The 20,009-nt window shown below is 38.5% G+C and overlaps 1 protein-coding gene across 5 annotated transcripts in view; it reads right to left on the bottom strand.

Annotated features, from left to right (window-relative positions):
• Positions 1 to 20,009, bottom strand: part of LOC131163114 (bifunctional D-cysteine desulfhydrase/1-aminocyclopropane-1-carboxylate deaminase, mitochondrial) — a 59,665-nt gene that overhangs the window by 39,354 nt on the left and 302 nt on the right. For all 5 annotated transcript variants that reach the window (XM_058119848.1, XM_058119851.1, XM_058119850.1 and 2 more), the window contains exons 2-5: positions 19,713 to 19,778; positions 15,629 to 15,823; positions 15,411 to 15,521; positions 6,218 to 6,309 (exon numbers count right to left, since the gene is read on the bottom strand). In XM_058119848.1, the coding sequence (XP_057975831.1) occupies positions 6,218 to 6,309; positions 15,411 to 15,521; positions 15,629 to 15,823; positions 19,713 to 19,778 (464 nt within the window). The remainder of the gene's footprint in view (positions 1 to 6,217; positions 6,310 to 15,410; positions 15,522 to 15,628; positions 15,824 to 19,712; positions 19,779 to 20,009) is intronic.

Genomic DNA, 20,009 nt, shown 5'->3' with positions numbered 1-20,009 from the left:
TTGGTCATTATCAGTGATGATGATGTCACCTACATAAACTACTAGAAACACCACACCTATCTCATTTTGGCAAAGAAAGACCAAATAATCAAAGTAGCACTAGATGAAACAAAATGTAGAGACCACCTTACTAAATTTGTCAAACCAAGCTCAAGAGGATTTCTTAAGACCATAAATGGCCTTATGCAACCTACTTACCATACCATCCTCCCCCTAAGCAACATACCCAAGAGGTTGCTCCATGTATACATCTTCTTGCAAATCTCCATACAAAAAGAAATTCTTCAAATCCAATTGGTACAAGGGCAAACCAAAATTAACTGCCAATGAGATCAATACATGAATCGAGTTTAGGCTAGCGATAGGAGAGAAGGTCTCAAAATAATCAATACCATATGTTTCAGTGTACATCTTGGCAAACGGTCGAGCCTTAAGCTGTTCAATAGAGTTTTCAGGAAGATATTTGATGGCGTAGACCAAGGTCTTAAATTTCAATTTCGACTCAAATTTTGAAGCTCCAAAAGTACGGAAATTTCGATGTTGATTTCGATTTCGATTTGAAAAAATAACGGAAACTAGTAGTAAAGCATGGAATTCTTTGTGAAACTTTAGAAATGGTTAACAAACATAAAAATATAAGTTTTAAGACTAATATATTACAAATTAAATACATCTATGTTTTGTCTGAGGTGGAAAAGTTGTAAAATAGTATGTGTATCAAACATGTTTGTAAGATAATGTACATTAAACATATTCAGTTAATGCAAATGAAATTCATAAATCATTTAAATATTATTTATTATACAAATATTGATAATTTAGACATGAATGGTTAAATAAAATATTACTATAAGTTTATTTTTTCATATAATTTTAAAAGCACTTGTTATAACCTTTTGTTTCAATAAAATAAATTAAAAGAAAATTTTCACTTCATTCTCAAGGTTTCGATAAATTTCAACAAATTTCACTAAAATTTCGAGGTTTCGATAAATTTCGGATGATTTGTTGAGATTTCGATGGAAATTATGCAAGATAGAAATCGACTGCCATTTCGATTTCGAGGGTGATAGAAACTGGAAATTTCGATGGAAATTTCGACAATTTCATGGAAATTTAAGACCATGGCGTAGACCCAACGACACCTAACCAAGTCCTTACTAGGAGGAAGATCCAAAAAATCCCATGTCCCTCAAGTGATCAAGGTATCCATTTCTATTCTCATTGCATGCTTCCACGAAGGTTAGCAAGTGGTTCAACATGTAAGGAAGGAATAGAGACAAAGGTCATTGACAAAGCAAAAGTACGCATAGGACTAGGAGGGTGTTGAAGTGAAATAAAACGAGCAACGAGATAAGCAATCAATGAGTATTAAGTATACATTAAGGTACCATTCCTGTGCATAATCAATAAATACCAATAAATACCAATCACATGCAGATGGATCTCCAAAACAAGAAAATGAAACAATGGAGGGCAAAAGAGGATGCTACATAGCGGTGGCAATGACTGCGCCTACTTTTCGCCGTTCATAAACCCTCAATTGTTTCTTTAGGTCAAATAACTTATGGATCCACAAAAGCATCAAACGTTCTCTTGAAAGGGATAAGAGTAGGGATACGAGGATCAAAGCATTAGAGGAAACCAAAAATCATTTATGGACTCAAAATATATTCCTCCAATGAGGACCCAACACTAGAAAAAAATAACAAAAATAGATAAATAAGGTGCCCTTCAAAAAAAGTAACATCTGCAGTAACACATTTCGAATTCCAGGATCATAACATCCATATCCACTCTAAGTTCTCAAGTAGCCAACAAAAACACATTTAATAGCACGAGGAGAGAACTTATACTATCCCATAAATGGAACATGAACAAAACATATGCACCCAAAAACAGAGAACGTGAATTTTTTCGAATACATGATAGAGAAAGGAATTTGTCCCCCAAGAACACTGGATGGTGCCTTATTAACCATAAAACAAGTAGTAAGTAGAGCATAGTTCCAAAGAAACATGCATATGAAAGAGTAGAGACCCTACTATGTCAAGTAAATGTCTATTTTCCTGTTCATTTACCCCATTTTACTGAGGGGTATGTATACATCATGTTTTTTTTATAAAAAAAGAAGAGATTCATTGATAAGGGGAGAATTTACAAAAAGAATAAGTACTTCTCCTATCAAAATTTTGGAAAAATATAGAAAAAATAATCTAATAAAACAAAAAATATATATTAAAAAAAAAACATAAAATTCAGAGCAGAAGATTCCTCCAGTCTCGCTGAATATCTGGAAAACGAGATCCCTTAAAGCAACCGAACCCAACACACCATAAAGCCAGGTAATGACTCTTTTTTCCCAAACCAGCTGCCAATTCAATTTTCCTCCTGAAAAAATACATGCATTACACTCCAACATAACCCCCACACTGCAAAAATACCACACTTCCATAGTGTTATCCTCTCCTTCCTTCTACCAAACCCCTCAAAGGAAATAGACAACAATTCCTCCACTGATACTGAACAGACCAACGATTTTCCTATCACACCAATTAAATTATTCCAAACTCTCCAAGCATAGTCATAGTGTCAAAATAAATGAGGTGCATTTTAGAATTCAAATAGCATAACATGCATACATCTAGAGATAAGGCCTTCAAAGGTCTCCTGACCTGCAACAAGTTATTACTATTGATTTTATTAAGCACAATCAGCCATATGAAAGCCTTAATTTTTGGGGGAGATTTTGCCTTCCAAATAGAAGAAATATAGGGGGGCAAAAGAATTAGAACGAGTCAAAAACTTAAAAAAAAATATTTACAAAGTAAACCCCAATTTATCCAAAACCCAAATTCAAGTGCATTTTCAGATCAAAAATTTTGAATACTAATGCAAAAGTGGGTTTTTATTTCTTTGTTGAACTAAGTAAATGCATCAAGAAATTCAGACCTATCTATTAACAAATCAATTTAAGTCAATCGAAAAATTATCCACAAAAGAGACGAAATATTGATAACCAGTCAAATTCTTAGCTCTACATGGACCCCAAATATTTGAATGAATAAGAGAAAACAATGATTTGCTTCGAGAATCAATTCTAGATGGAAAATATGACCTAGTATGTTTCCTAATTGGCGCACAGAACACTCAAAACAAGAGACTTGAACATAGGAAAAACTTGTTTCAATTTTTGAAGCAATGGATGACCCAAATGAGCAAGCCACTAATCCAAAGAAACGCCATGGGTAGAAATTGATGAAGCAATATGACAAGAACCAAATCTACCACCATCGCCATTAAAATAGTACAGATCATCCTTCTCAAGCCCTCCACCAATCCTCTTCTTTGTCTGCAGATCCTTAATAACACAATGAGAAGGAAAGGTCACTAAACAATTATAAGATTTAGTTAAATGACTAATTGATATTGGGTTCAAGGGAAATTTGGGCACATAACACAAAAGAAAGAGGAATAGAAGGAAACAAAAGAATGTTGCAACAACCAGAGACCAATGTTTGCAACAACCAGAGACCAATGTAACCAAACCATCAACAAGGGCAACCTTGGAGTGTAAAGTAGTCAATTTTATGGACTGTAACAAATTAGGACTACCTATCATATTGAATGCACCAGAATCAATAACCCATGGTGAGAAGGATGAAGTGCCAAAAGCCCTGTTGTACCTAAATGGGCCACAGTAGCACTAGATGTAGAAGATTGGGTTTGAAGTTGTTGAACCATGTGGACAAAATTGTTATACTCCGCCCAAGACACAGTAAATGATGTAATCAACTCCCAATGGAGTGGCTAGGTGCACTTGAAGTTAACCATAGAATTGTCCAAGTAGGCTTCCCATAGAGATCCCAACATTGACCAATAGTATGATTGTCCTTGCCAAAATGTGTGCAAATGCGAGAATTGCTATGATGAACTCCTCATACTAATACACTACTTTAGCCACAACCACCATCCAAACCTCATCCTCATCCTCGTCCTTGTCCTTGTCTTCGTCCTCTAACATGTTCCCCACCATGGTTAAACATACTACTAACCATGGCTGAACTATCTTGTGAAGAAGCCTGAGAAGAAGATTAAGATCCATCTTTGGTGATCTGTTGGAATTTAGTGTAAGCTTCGATCATAGATGGAATAGATTCACTAGCAAGAATCTAATCACATATAGGTTAAAGCTCTGCACTCGACCCATCCAAAAACTTGGCAGCCAAGAACTTTGCCCTTTTCCTCTTAATCATCTCAATATCGAAATTAATTGGTCAATAAATGTTGAGTTACTCCCACATACCCTTCAGAGTGCTATAACACTGACTGATAGGCTCATGTTCTTGGTCATATTTGAAAAACTTCTCACATAGGCCGAAAACGCGAGTTTGATTTTTATCTTGTGAGAAGCTTTCACAGAGATCATCCCATATGGCCATGGTTGTTCTATGAAACATCACATTCACAGCAATTAGTGGGTCCATGCTATTCCACAACAACACAAGAAATACGTCATTCTCTTTCATCCAATCTTCATAATCTGTGGAGTTTGGAGATGGAAGAGAATGCAACAATTGGACTTCCCATTCGCATTAATATACACACCCACTACTTGAGACCATAACAGGTAGTTGGGCGGCAGGTGACTTGGCAAAGGTGAAAGATGGCGAAGTTTGGAAATTAGAACCCTAAAAATCTATAGAGCAGGTGAGCGGCGCGAGTAGCAAGCCTTACCCTTCCAGCTTTCCTTACGGCCTTACCCTTCCAGCTTTCCTTTTAGTTTCACCTTCATTTTCTTTTCTTTTTTTTAAGTTAAAAAATATAATATATCAATATAATATTATTATTTTATTTATTATATTATATTATATATTTGAGAGCTTGATTAAGCTCACAAGCTCACGAGTCGAGCATATAAAAACTCAAACTCAACTCAATAGGAAGCTCGAGTAGCTTGTGAGTAAGCTTCACTTGCTTACACCCCTAGTTTTGATAGCAATTGAACCACAAAGATAGGTTTAGAAAATTCAGCCTACTCTTGCACTCAATTTTGAGGCAAGTGCCAACAACACTTTCATCCCAAAATCATAATGATTGTGTTGCACTTGCTATGAGGAGATAAAGAGTAGTCCATTATCCTCACTCACCATATCCCCAATACTCACCAAAACACTCTTATGTTCTCTCCTTAAAAAAAAGGGCAGCCTGGAGCACAAAGCTCCTGCGTATGCGGGGTCCAGGGAAGGGGCGGACCACAATGGGGCAGCCTTACCTTGCATTTTTGCAAGAGGTTATTTCCACGCCTCGAACCCGTGACCTCCTCCTTAGCTCACCAAAATACTTAAAAGTTCAGTCTTTTCCCAAGTTCCACTTATCAAAAAGTGCATTCTAATCTAGAATACTGCCAATACATACTTTTGCCTATCAAAAGAAAAACATCAAAAATAATCAAGACAACTGCAATACACAAACTCACTATAATATTGAACAATCTGGTTACATAACCAAACTATTTAACCCCTTAGAAAAATAACTAAAGAAATAAACTCACACATACATGCATGCACACAGGCCCAAAAATAAAGATATTTGCAATTAATTCAAACATAGACAACCACTTGAACCAATATTGATTTGAAGGACAAAAGCTAAGCTTTCTACAAATCCTTATCTTTCAACCCCTTATACACTCTCAGTTGTATAGTATTAAAAAAACAAACAAACAAAATAAATAATAAATAAATAAAAGTCATACAGAATTCTAATGATCATCGCAAAAACCCCACACTCCCAAAGAGAGAGAGAGAGAGAGAGAGAGAGGAGACTAGAAATTAAATTGAGGCAGATTACTTGTGCAACTACGTGTTATTGAAGGACTCTACTTGGGTCACACAGACACCGACATTGCTCACAAAGATCCTGTCAGTTCAAAGTCAGCATCAAATCATAACATGTCATCCATTTGGATTTGCAAGGAGACATTCAGACCAAACTGTAAACATAAAATACATCACAGACATCTTTAATCACGCAATAACCAAACAACTTCAAAATTCAAGTAAATAACAGATGCCATGAATTGTCTTACGACCTGTAGTAATGGTTGGCAAACTAAAATAAAGCAATACATGCTGATGAATAGAAAAATTGCAAAACAAAAATGAATATTATATTGCATTACAAAGAGGTAAACACATAATTAACCCAACCTCACCAGGTTCCTAGAGAATCCGATCCACCAACAGGAATGACATACGGCTTTCGCCCTTCATTTTCCAACTTCTCCTTAAGTAGGTTAGTGAGAGTCTGAAATCAAATTAAATAATATTCATAATAGAAATGATATTAAATGCTGATAAGAGAGTAAATACAATTAGCCTTGTGCTTGACCCAAAAACAAAGGAACAAATAAGGCCCTGTGAATATGGACAAGGCTTTGCCACTTTAGTCAATCAATCAACAGTTTCATACCCCAAAGCCCAAATATTAGCAACTCAGCATATCTCAAAGGCTACATTGTCATTCGTGGTAAGGAAAAACCATCATGGAAAAAGAAACCTATGGGGGGCGCTGCAGGAGGGGAGGGAGGGTGCATTGTAGTTTTGAGTGATTTGAGTAGCAAAAGTAAACATGTAGTCTGTAATAGAGTCAGCTTCAAAAATTATAGGGTATTAGCAGATACACAATGTTTTGGAAATGAAAAAGAGGAAGACATCCTTGGAGTCAAACGCTGTCAGCTCAGGTTGTGCCGCAGGAGTACACAGCTCTTGCATGATGTTCTTCCTGCTCATGCAGTTGAATGTGTTGGAAAAATGAATCTGAAAATAGGATGCGGGAAAAAAAAAATTAGAAAACATATCAGTTGAGGAGTGCATAGCACTGCCCTTAGGGAAGATTTCACCCCTCCAATACGGTGCAAAAGGCTCATTTGCGTCTACCCCCAAGACACGACAACCCTTCCAATTGATGTGCACTCACCAATCGAGAGATAGGAACATCACGGGTTAGTTAACCCAGACACATATAAATGATCATATGAAAAAAACCACTGATCAGACCAATAATTAAAGAATTTTACGATAGAAGACTTTGTCAGGAAGAAGGAAACCATTGCATTTTCATACTTCAAAATCTCTACCTTAACATACATATATATAAACAATAAATTTTAAAACAGTCAGAAAAAGGTCACAAAAACTGTCAAAAAATGTTTATTAACAACAGTTACAAAACAGTGATAACCTTTTTTATAACTGTTAATAAAATTAAATAAATCATTAAACAACCATTAGAGGAGAGAAGTAGTAACAATTTTTGAAATACCATTTTTACAAAATACCAAAAATCCCCCTTTATTTCAAAAGACTAAAGAGTATCTAGGTTTAACTAACTAGAATGTAATGTATCGTATTTGGTGTCTTTTGGGCTATGAACAAGACCTCGGAAGATAAATTGTGATGCAAGAAAATGGTGAAATATTAAGTTTCTATGAACCATAATTCCTATTGTACGTCAAACAAGCTTACCATCCACATTACAATCTTAAGCTTCGTTGTTCAATGCAGATTGATGCAAATAGGACATGCATCTTTCCTAGATTTCATTAGTGGTCTAGCAATCCTACTGAAGATTACATAGGAGTGGCCCCACTCCACACTCATATAGGTGAAACCATCAAGTATGCACTGTAATTAAGCGCGCCGCCCGCAAGAGTTATGGAATTCATTAAGTGCAAGAACTCAACCTTACACATTGCAGGCTTACACTATCCTCACCATAGGAATGGACTTCTATAAATGAAATGATTGTGTATACAAGGGCAACCAATGACTTGTTAAGATGATCCATAGTTTACTATCACTTAAACACGTGCAAAACCAGTTGGTATTCCCGAAGCTGCATATTCTGGCTGCAGATAAAGAGGATATTATATCAAATCAGGGTATTGGGAGAGTAATATTTTGAAGATGGAATTTTAGTAGCACAAAAAGCATTTTTTATTGGAAAATACAATGGAATGAAAATCTCTTGAATACTATAAATGATGTCTGTTTAAGCAAGGTTGAAAGAGATGGGTGATTTATGAGCATATCTAAAATAAGGACTTTCCCACAAAGTCATGCATCGAAGCTTTTAAAAACTTGAATATTCAAGATGTTAAATGCAGCGAGATGTAACACGTAGAAGGTTGTAGCGCTGTTAAAGGTGGAAATTTTTTGAAAATTAGATATAGCAGTGGGTCATAATATTGCTACAAAGACATTTTTCAAAAGGCATAGTCAACTTCCTGGAGATGCTTGGTAGTGTGGTGCAGTCGATGGTGCAAGCAAATGGTCAATGGCACTTTGGCTTACTCCAGCCAGGGTGAACTCTGGCAAGGCTTATGATTGGAAGAGGGACCAACTAACACAATCTGCATCAATTATAGTTCTTCTATCAGGTTCTGAGCAAGAAGAGAACGAAGGCTGATCATTGAATGGTAGAAAGGAGATGGGTATACCTAGAATAACTTAGAATGAGATAATGAGTAAGAATTTAACAACCCTCCATTTGTTAAGAGAATATTTCCCCAAGATTGTACAAAATGGAGGAAAAGGGTCCCTGTAGCCGACCCCACCTAGTGGAACTTAAGGTTTGGTGGTTGTCATTGCTATTGTTGTTGTTGCTATTGGCTGCTCTTGTTTCTTTTTTCTTCACTCACAGCACCCATTAGCTCTTTTCTAGCTGTTTTCTTCTTCCTTGCTGTCCCCACCAGCATTACTAGAAATTGAAAGGGCTCCCTGGGTTAGTGCATTTGGTAATATTAGTTGAAGGACTAGGTTTTAGTAATGTGGATTGGAACTAGCAAGCGTGCAAAAGATGAAACTAGGGTTTGGTTGTGGCTAATATAATTGGGATGATATGTATGAGGTTACAACTGACCAACTGCTGGGAGAGATAGGTGTTGCCCGAAGTTGGGTAGGAATGGAGGCAGTGGTACTCGACATTGGACAAAAGCAGCGAAAAAACGGAAGAGGGATCAGTGCAAGGTGTCACAGGCCGAATATTTCACACCTTTGTGAATGGATCGTACAGCGCTAACTAAAGCCCTCTTGTTTAACTAGTCAGCCTAGCGTTTACCACAATTCACCAAAAAAACACTTTCATTGCCATTCAATCAAATATAAGCAAAAGCAACAAGGAACTTATGAAAGCAATGGCGCTTAAGCAGTAAACATTGAAGCAATGTAATTCATTATCAACACCTTTGTTAACAATGTGTGTCTAGCAAGGGAGGCAAGTAGGCTAAACACGTTGACAATAGCTAGTGAGTTTTACAAGTTGAACACTCACCCTCCCCTAAAGAGTTTTCTACGCTATTCTCACTCTAGCACTAGGAAACATCAATATGACCGAGGAGTCATACTCCCCTTTTTAGGCTAAGGAAAAACTATCTCTAACAAATAACCCTACACTAGTCTTTACATAATGGAAACCCATCTCAAACGCACGACACAAGCAGTCAAAAGCAAGCATAATGCCCTGAACAAGCTCGGCTCATGACACTCCCCCACTGATGCGGTCGACGTCCTCATAGACTTTGATGCTAGGTACACTTCAACTTTGTCCACGAACGGTTACATATCTTCCGCAAAACCGAACCGATTTCTCCATCGCCAAGGCCTTTCCACTTCACTAAGAACTCCCGCCATTTCTTCCTTGAAAATATTAACTCTCTGTCTGCAAGGATGTCTTCAACTTCACGTCTGTCAGGTTGCACTATCTTCAATTCTGCTCTAGTTGACTGACTTCTGCTTGGATCTTCAGTGTCGGCATTGAACAGCTTGAGGCAGGCGACGTGAAACACAAGATGCACTTTCATCCAAGTCGGAGGGTCAATTCTGTAAGAGGCCTTCCCAACTTTGGCCAAGATGGGGACTAGTCCTTCATATTTATGAAGTAGTCTCCTATCTCATCCCTATAACAAGCACCAAGTCACCTATGTTGAAGTGTTGCGGTCTTCTCCCCTGATCTGCCCACTTATTCATAAGCTTGGAAGCTTTCTCTAGGTAGGCTCGGGCAATCTCTGCATTCTATCTTCATTCTTTGGTGAAGATATATGCCCTGGGACTCTTTCCTTTATACAGCTCGTCCACTGTGTGAGGTAACAGCGGCTCCTAACCTGTAACAAGCTCAAAAGGGCTCTTGTTGGTTGTTGAGGTCTTTTAGGCATTGAAACAAAATTAAGCCACATCAAGTAGTTGCACCCAATTCTTCAGGTTGGCATTAACAAATGGCGCAAGTATTCTTCTAGTAGCTCATTGAATCTCTCTATCAGTTCGTCTGTCTATAGATGGTAGCTCTAAGAGATGTCAAAATGTGAACCGAGGATTCTAAAAAGTTCTGTTTAGAAGTTGCCAATGAATCTTGAGTCTCAGACACTATCAATATCTTGTGGAACACCCTAATACTTCATAATATTCTTAAAGAATAGTCGTGTTGTCTCCTCTGCCGAACAATACCTTGGCGCAGGTATAAACGTACCGTACTTCGAAAACATGTCTACAAGTATAGACCCTGCATCTCCCACTCAAGCCAGGTTGTTGATGAAGTCCAATGAGACACTTTCCCATGATCTGGATGGTACTGGTAGGGGCTCTAGTAGCCTTGCAATCTTCTTCAGCTTCACCTTGTCTTGTTGACAGGTGGGACAAGCCCGGGGTATAATCAACCACATCATCACACATGTGCGGCCAATAATCCATCTTCTTCAGTAATGCCAAAGTGCGCTGCCATCCTGGATGTCTGGCCCACATGGTATCATGACACTCCCTCAATAGTGTCTTCCTTAGATCTCCAGCTCGTGGCACAAAGAGCTGGCTACCATGGGTCATCAGCAATTCGTCTTCCATCCAAAACTAACATGCTTTCCCCCTCTTCGGTCAACTTCATGAGGTTCTGCGCAACTAGATCTTTGGCTGAATTCTCTTTGATGCGCTTTTGCATCGTCATGGTAACGGTACTCACAATCAAGTGCGTTACCATCTGCAAGGCCACCAGCTTGGCCTTCCTACTCAGTGCATTAACAACTTGGCTCAAGCACCCCGCCTTGTGCTCAAATGAAAAATCAAATTCTGTCAAGAATTCCTGTCATCGGCCTTGCTTGGGTGTCAACTTCGGCTATGTGAAGAAGTGGCCAACACCCAAGTTATCCATTTTCACCACAAACCTTGACCCAAGTACATAATGCCGCCACATGCGGAGACAATGTATCACTGCTAGCATCTTCTTCTATTGAGTTGTGTACTTCCATTCTGCTTCACTAAGCTTACAGCTCTCGTACGCAACAGGATGTCCCTTCTGTAACAAGACTCCTCCAAGGGCGTAGTCCAATGCATCTGTTTGCACCTCGAAGGGTTTCATGATGTCCGGAAAAGCAAGTACCGGATCTCTCATCATGGCATCCGTCAAGTCATCAAAGGCTCCCTATCACTTCTTTGTCCAGTTCCACCCCTGACCTTTCTTCAGTAGTTCTATCATAGGAGCAATTCTCCTCGAATACCCCTCTAAGAACTTCCGATAATAGTTGGCAAGACAAAGAAAGGAACACAGCTCCTTCACTATCGTTGGGATCTTCCATTCTCGAATCGCTCTCACCTTCCCCATATCCATCTTGATATTACCTTACTCAATCACATGACCAAGGAATTTGATGCTCCGCTAAGCGAAAGAGCACTTCTCTTTCTTCACATACAGATTGCTATCCTTCAGCCTATCGAACACCTTCTGTAAATGTTCTTTGTGTTCCTCCAGAGTGGAACTGTAGACAACAATTCATCTAGGTACACCATGACAAACTTGTCAAGGTACTAACAAAGTACCTGGTTCATCAAGGTACAGAATGTCGCAGGCGCATTCGTCAACTCGAATGGCATCACCATGAATTCATAAGCCCCATATCGCATCACACAAGTTATCTTCGACTCATCCCCATCAGCAATTCTCACCTAATAGTAACCCGACCTCAAGTCGAGTTTAGTGAAGTACTTGGCACGACTCAGCTGATCAAACAGATCGGCTATCAACGGAATAGGATCCTTGTTGAGCACTGTCACCTTGTTGAGCGCGTGGTAGTCTACACACATCCACATGCTCACATCATGTTTCCTCTGAAACAACACCAGTGCTCTAAATGGTGCTTTGGAAGGGCGAATATATCCTGCTTCCAACAAATCATCAAGTTGTTTTCTAAACTTTACTAGCACTGGAGGCGCCATCCGATATTTGCCCCTTAGCAGGTGGTTGCCACTCATGGCAACAACTCAATCTCATGCTCCACACCCCGTCGTGGAGGCAAGTTGTAAGGCAGCTTATTCGGCATCACCTCATTGTACTCATCCAACACAGCTTGGATGGTTGTAAGCACCAGCTCTTGGCCTACTTCTTCCTCTACCACCACTGTGGCTAGATATGTCTGCTCACCCCTTCTCAATCCCTTTTTGAGTTGCATGGTTGAAAGGAACTTCTCATCGTCTCCTTTCTTTGCAACGACTTGCATCATGCAAAGGATGATCTATCATTAGACACAGGGAACCAGCAAAAGGCATTGACACTGCCTTAGTCTCCCTCAGGAATTTCATTCCCAAAATGACTTAGAAGTCATCCAATGGCACCGCTGTGAAATTCGCATAACCTATCCACTACCCAAACTTTACAATCACTTGCTTGGCTTGGCTACTCCCAAAGTAGGCTGGGCTACAGAATCCACCGCTTTCATGTGTCCTAAATCCTTCTCCAAGGATAAGTTGAGTCTCCCTGCTTCTACCTATAAAACAGAATTATGGGTAGCCCCAGTATACACCATAGCATGGGTACTCTTCCCATTGATCCTCAAGTCCACAAACATCAATCCTTTCGCTTGTGAAACTTTCGGTGTTTTCGCCTGCTTTTCCAATACGTTCACCGACAGCATTGCACCCATCCTCACGGTATCCTCCTCTTCCCCATCACTTTCCACTACCCGCTCTATAGTGGAAGCTTGTAAGGCATTGAGTGATGCCTTGTAAGGGCACTCAACAACTCTGTGAGGGCCTCAACACAAGTAGCATGAAATTCTACCCTTTCCAGTGGGTATGTTGAATCCTCGAGACAATAAAGCTTCTTTTGAAGTTGATGCCTTATAGTCGGCTCCCCCACTCTTGGGCTTGCCCTTCTTGAAAGACTTTTCGTTGTTTCCACCTACGCCACTCTCTTTTGACGAAGCGGCATCATCACCAACGTAATCAGTCAAGCAATTCGCAGCAGCTTCTGTGGTAGACAAGTCTTGAACTCTTTGCCTATGAAGTTATGTTCTTGCCCACGATTTAAACCCCTCAAGAAAATAGAATAGCTTGCCCTTTTCCAATATGTCCCTGATATCCAACATCAAAGCAGGAAAATTGTTTCACGTAATCCCTGATTAACCCAGTATGCTTGAGGTCTCTCAGCTTCTTCCTAGCATTGCACTCAACATTCTCAGGAAAGAATTGGGCCTTGAGCTCTCTCTTCAAGTCTACCCAACAATCCACTACACAACATCTATTTTTAATTCACTATACTTAGTACGCCACCACAGTTTGGTGTCACCAACCAAGTACATAGTCGCAGTATCCCCTTTCACCTGTTTAGAGTCCATCCTCAAAGCGCAAAAGTACAGTTCCATGCCAAACAAGAAGTTCTCCAACTCCTTGGCATCACGGGCACCCCCATACATCCTGGGTTCTAGTACCTTGGTCTTGCTAAACCCCGGAGTGTTAAGAGTTTACTATAACAAGAACCATCACATTCATCTTTGCAGTCAGATCAGCTATCTGAGCTTGCAAGGTCTCCACAGTGTGGTGAAAGCCCTCTAACATTTCCACCATTGAACTTTGTTGATGCTTTTGTGATCACTCCAATTCATCAACACGTTCCTTCAATCGGGCCATCTCACAGCCACATTGTTGGCTGACGTCTCAACCTGTGCTTCCAACACCTCAATTCTCTAGACATTAGTCGGCATCGTCATTTACCAAAGCTTTACTAATCCCACAACGAGTAGCAACTAAACAAGCTCTGATACCAAGTGTCATAGGCCGAATATTTCACATCTTTGTGAATGGACCGTGCAGCGCTAGCTAAAGCCCTCTTGTTTAACTAGCTAGCCAAGCGTTTACCATAATTCAACAAAACACTTTCATTGTCATTCAATCAAATATAAGCGGAAGCAATAAGCAACTTATGAAATCAATGGCACTTAAGCAACTTATGAAAGCAATGGCACTTAAGCAGTAAACATTGAAGCAACATAATTCATTATCAAAACCTCCGTTAACAATGTGTGCCTAGCGAGAAGGCAAGTAAGCTAAACACGTTGATAATAGCTAGTGAGTTTTACAAGTTGATGAACACTCACCCACCCCTAAAGAGTTTTCTACGCTCTTCTCACTCTAGCACTAGGAAACATCAATATGACTGAGTCATAGTCCCCTTTTTAGGCTAAGGAAAAACTATGTTTAAAAAATAACCCTACACTAGTATTTACATGATGGAAACTCATCCCAAACGCACGAGACAAGCGGTCATAGGCAAGCATAATGCCCTAAACAAGCTCGGCTCATGACAACTCTGATACCAATTGATGCAAGACCAATTAGCAAGAGGAAAAGCAACCGAAAATAAAAGGGAAAAATATTAGAGAAAATAAATGGAAATTAAGCGGAAAAGAAAGGAAATTACGGGAAAATGGAAAAACAACACATATTATGACTCTAAATTTCAATCATGCAAGCCATCCCAAACATTACATGATAGAGCCTTTATAAACATAGGCTTGCGCTCAAAAACTAATTAATCCCTAAAACCTGAAAATTTTAAAAAATAAAATAAAATTCAACAAATAAAAGCCTAAATTATGCCAATGCATAAATGCAAAAGTTCTGTTGATTTTGCTATCTAGAAAAAATTTCAATTAACAATGCCACCTATCACTCCTTTCTTAGGAGTATCATCACCAACCCTACCTTTGATTGTTGGACTGCTAGCTAGCCATAACCCCAAATTGGTAAATATACAATTTATTTATTGTTTGCTTTTGTTTAGGTCACGCCAAACCACATATCAGCATCAAGTCAACTTACAGAGACCTAGTCCATTACTTATTCTCTCCTTGCTTCTGTGACATTGAAAACTCATTAACCATTTTCCCTTCATTCTTGCACTAATTATCATATTAACTGGCATTAACTGCATAAGAATCTATCTTTCAAATTTACATTCACCCATGACAAGCTAACAAAAGTGAACTCGAAAGACAAAGCATTAGGTATTTGAATGTGTGTGCCAACTACTACTATGATAAACCAAGCATAAAGAATGAAAAATTTGGCAATATGGAGCAAACTACATACCACACTACCAATTTTTGAATACTCTTCTTTTGAAACAAGCTCAACATGAGCTCCAACAAGACGTTCTACCAGCAGATTGCCTGTCAATCCAGGATCTCTGTCAACAAGAGCCTACAACATATTAAGAGCCATTATGGCAAACTGACTTTAAAAGCAGCAATATTAATACGAAATAAAAAAATAAAAGAAAGAAAGTAATTGGACAATAGACAACTAACCTTAGAGGTGCGAAGTATAAGATAACAATCAAGATTCAAATACTTTGCTGCCACAGCAGTTGCACGACAGTGGTTGCTTTGTATGCCACCAATTGTTACAATACAGTCTGCACCCTGAACCACGGCATCAGCCATCAAGAATTCCAGTTTTCTGACTTTGTTACCACTCAACTGCATGCCTGAAAGGTCATCACGCTATATATTTGCAATTTTCAGTGAGCCATAAAGGTAAAAAAAATAAATCTATAAAACATCGCACGTAGTAGAGAGAAAGGCAGTATTGAAAATATCAGAAACATATTGCCTCTCATGCTACAGCATCTAAGATAAAATGAATCAGTAGCGGCTCCATCCCTTCTAAAAAAGCTCTAACCCAATATAGAAAAGATTAACTACATAATTTAACCATTTAAGAAAAAAAACACAAAGATTTGTAGAATAAATATTTTCAATCCCCATCACCATTCATCGAACCTCAAAATGCTCTACATTCATCGAAATAAAAATTAAGATTTAAAGGTATTGCCCGCGCTTGGCTCATGTAACATCTATATAACTCAAGCTCGACACAACTAGAGCTCATTTCATATTAATAAATGAGTTAAGCTCAGGTATAGCTCAAAATCTTAGTTTAAGCCAATGAATTCAAGCTTGAATACGTAAAATGATGTAAATTTAATTGAGTCTTTAGCCGGTTTTTTTTCCGGGGATAGAAAATGAAGCATCAATAACACAGACAAGGTGAAAAAGATACACAATAGGAGAACAAGATGTCCTCTAACATGAAAAAAGAAAAACCAGCATCAACTTAATAATGCCACCTAGAGTTTTTAAAAAGCCTTCATAATGAACCCACAAACATGTCAAATAACAAGCCTATATACGAAGATGTTGAGGAGCTTATTTAACAGTTAGCAAACGAACCCACCATGAAGCTATTAAATGAGCCAGCTCGCAAACCTAACAAGCTGAGCATTATCTAACTCAAGCTCAGCTCATTTGACTGATGAACTTCAAATGCAAGCTTGAGCTTGGCTCGTTGATCTTTTAGACAAGTTTGAGCAAATCGTTATCAAGCCAAGCACTAAGTAAGTCACGAGCTGCTCAGCTCAGCTCATTTGCAGCCTAACTACACCCTATCACCATCTCTTGATATTCCCTGAACAAAACCCTATACACCTCTGGAATATGCACTGCATTATGGGTCAATTTTTTTAGATACATTACCCAAACAATTTTCCTTCTCTCCACTTGCAAACGATTTGCAATTAGCTCCCCTACAACTCTCCAATGCACCATGCATAAAAAATTCTCTGGTCCACCTACAACACTTTTTTTCCAAGAACAAGGTTCTTGCTGCACCCCTGAACCAAATCACCTCCCAGAAGATACCAGCATTACCAGCAATATAAACTCTTGCACTAAACTTCCCCAGTCATCCCCTCTAAGCCTGCCTGGAGTAAATAAAAATAGAGAATTGTTTCCCACTGCAACCCAACCCTAACTCCAAAAATTCCCCGATCTTCGTAACCCAGTCGCAATAGAGCACCCTCCCAAATTCAGTACAATGAGAACATCTCTCAACTGACCAAAAACCAAAAACAACCCACCAGAAAATCATTTCACTGTGGCTGAAGAAAACCACACCAGGTACAAACTGTATTCACGCGGGCACAAATATAAAAATCTAATATCTCTACTTTCTCAATTTTTCACTCAGACAGAAATATGAAATCCATTTCCTCCACTTTCTCCACTCTCAGATAGAAGGATTTCCCTTCAATCTAAACTGATTGCTTAAAATCTATTTCTTTCATGACATAGGACAGCCATGGCAGAGTATGTCACAAAAAGCAAAAACTATGAGAGTAGAGAAGGGAGGGAGAGAAGTTTCATGAGCCATATAATTTTGTAACAATGAACTCATCATCGAATATTATTTGGATTAGTGATTTGAATGGGTTCCAATGGCTCCTCAAAAAAGAATCTAGCGTAGAAGCATGCAAATTTATGTTCTGGTATTGGATTTTTCTTGTAGTTTTGAATGCAAATGCAAATGTGTTCATAATTGAGAATACATTATTTAAGCCATTTGCTCAATTTTAGTAAATGTGCACTCACCTTTTGTGAGGTGTGAGGTGTGAGGTGTGAGGTGTGCCCATACCCACTTTACGCTCAACGTGCCTCCTAGCACCTCTAACAACTATGCTATTAATTGCAAGTTTCATACAACGCAAGCTGAGAGTATTTGCTAACTCACGCAATTGTTCTGCAATCTCACCTAGTTGTTCAACTCTCTTCTCCTATCTATCCATAGCTTCCCATTCAATCTTGATGGGTTCGTCATTCATTTGGTATCTTGCTGCCATGTATCCTCCTCTACCATAAATACCGAAGAAAGTGTTTCATTTCCAATACCAATTTGTCTGGTCTTCCTTTAATACAATTCTTAATTTATCAAATTTTTTTAAAAAAATCTAGACGTGATACAGCCATGCACAATATAATTGAGAATATGACTTAAGATTTTAAGGAGGTTAAGAATGTGAGACTTATACTTCTCATCACTTAATTTCTTAAATGCCCTTAGTCATAAAGATTTCTAATTGGACATTCATTGTCCACATACACCAGCTTATGTTGCATCTGCCTGGTGATTAGCCTAAAGTCACTTGTATAACACTATAAAGGTACTAACACAAACATACGAGTGTACTCTGAAGAGAAAATAGATTGAACGTAACCAAAGTAAAAAATATCTAAATACAATTTTACTACATGTCTACATTCATACTCAGACCTGAGGTTTCATAGTTGTTTTGTATCTAACGCATAGATTGGGTCTAGTGACTTAAGCATAGAGGCAGGGAAAAAGTACAAGAAGGGATCAATAGTCTTAGTCAAGAGAAAGAATTAGTAGAAATTTATTATATAAGAGTGAACCTAAGATATTAGTAGAGATTTATTATATAAGAATGAACCTAAGTGGCCACACACACTAGGGAAAAAGTGTAATAAGTAGCTAAGCGAGGTTTAAGGCTTGAGAAACACATTGGACGGGTTAAATTGCATATATTAAGATTATTGATGCTAAAACCTAGTTGGATTAAGGTTGGGATAACCCTAAACCTCCCATGCGTACATGCCCCAACATGTCGAAGAAATGTTGGTGTCTTTTATATGTCAAACATGAAACCCAGTGGGTTTTGAAGTGTCAGTACATCTAAGGAGAGAGAGGGAGGGAGAAGGAGATTAATACTTTTACAGCCATTCTCATTACCTAATGAGATTATTTACACACATTGAGCACTAATGGAAGCATGTAACTAACAGTCATAGATACTTGTCGTCTGAACACTAGGGCTACAAACGAGTCAAGCTCAAGCTGGCTCTTGGCTCATTTATTTGAAAAAGAGTTCGAGCATGACTCGAGCTTTCAACTCGTTTAGCACACATATAGCTCGAGCTTGGCTGCGGTTCAACTCAACTAAAGCTCGTTTCATGTTAATAAACAAGCCGAAATCGAGTGTAGGTCGAAAAATCAAGCTCACACTTGACTTGACTAAAACTTGTTTAAACTAATAAATGAACCAAACCACTAAGCTAATTAAACTAATTGATAATTAATAAAGATAATTTGATAAAAAATATATATATCTTATATTTAAAATCAAATATTTAATGAGATTAATGACAAGTTAGTTCACAAGCCTAATGTCGAGTTAGTTCACAAGCTACTAACAAACTAGTAAACGAGCCAGTAAACGAATCGGCTCGCAATCTAGCTCAATGAGCTGCTAAAAGAGCCAGCTAATGAGCCTAACAAGTTGAGTATGACTCAACTCGAGCTCAACTCGGATTATTTAACTTAATAAACGAGTTCGAGCGAGTCATTATCGAATCGAGCTCTGAGTAACTCACAAGCGGCTCAACTCATTTGCGGCTCTACTTAACACTTTCAATTCATTCAAACTACAAAACGATAACTATCAACTGCTAACAGTACTGTGCAGCATTATAAGAATGGAAACGTATAGCGCGGGGAAACAGGAACAAAAAGGCAAGTAAAATATGGGAGAGTTACCTTTAGCCACACTTCGGTGTCCTTGGGCAAATTGAGGAGGTTCCATTTGTGGATTGGCGTAGGAAACTAATCAAGAAGACAGACGCTCTGATCAATTAAACGACATCTACCCAAATCAAACGAGTTCTCCAGAGAAAACAAAAATAAAGAACTAACAAAAAATAAACAGTTCCTTGAACGGGTTTTCCAAGAAAATTCAACCCTAAAATCAAACAAAATAACAGTACATTAATTGTTTGGTTTGCAGTTTGAAATCACTTTATCAGCTTTCTGGAGCAAAATCCAGAGAAAAATTTG

Source organism: Malania oleifera, chromosome 8, assembly GCF_029873635.1.
Source record: "Malania oleifera isolate guangnan ecotype guangnan chromosome 8, ASM2987363v1, whole genome shotgun sequence".
NCBI lineage: Eukaryota > Viridiplantae > Streptophyta > Magnoliopsida > Santalales > Ximeniaceae > Malania > Malania oleifera.
Note: the sequence above shows the minus strand (reverse complement) of the source record. Positions and strands in the feature narration are given on the sequence as shown.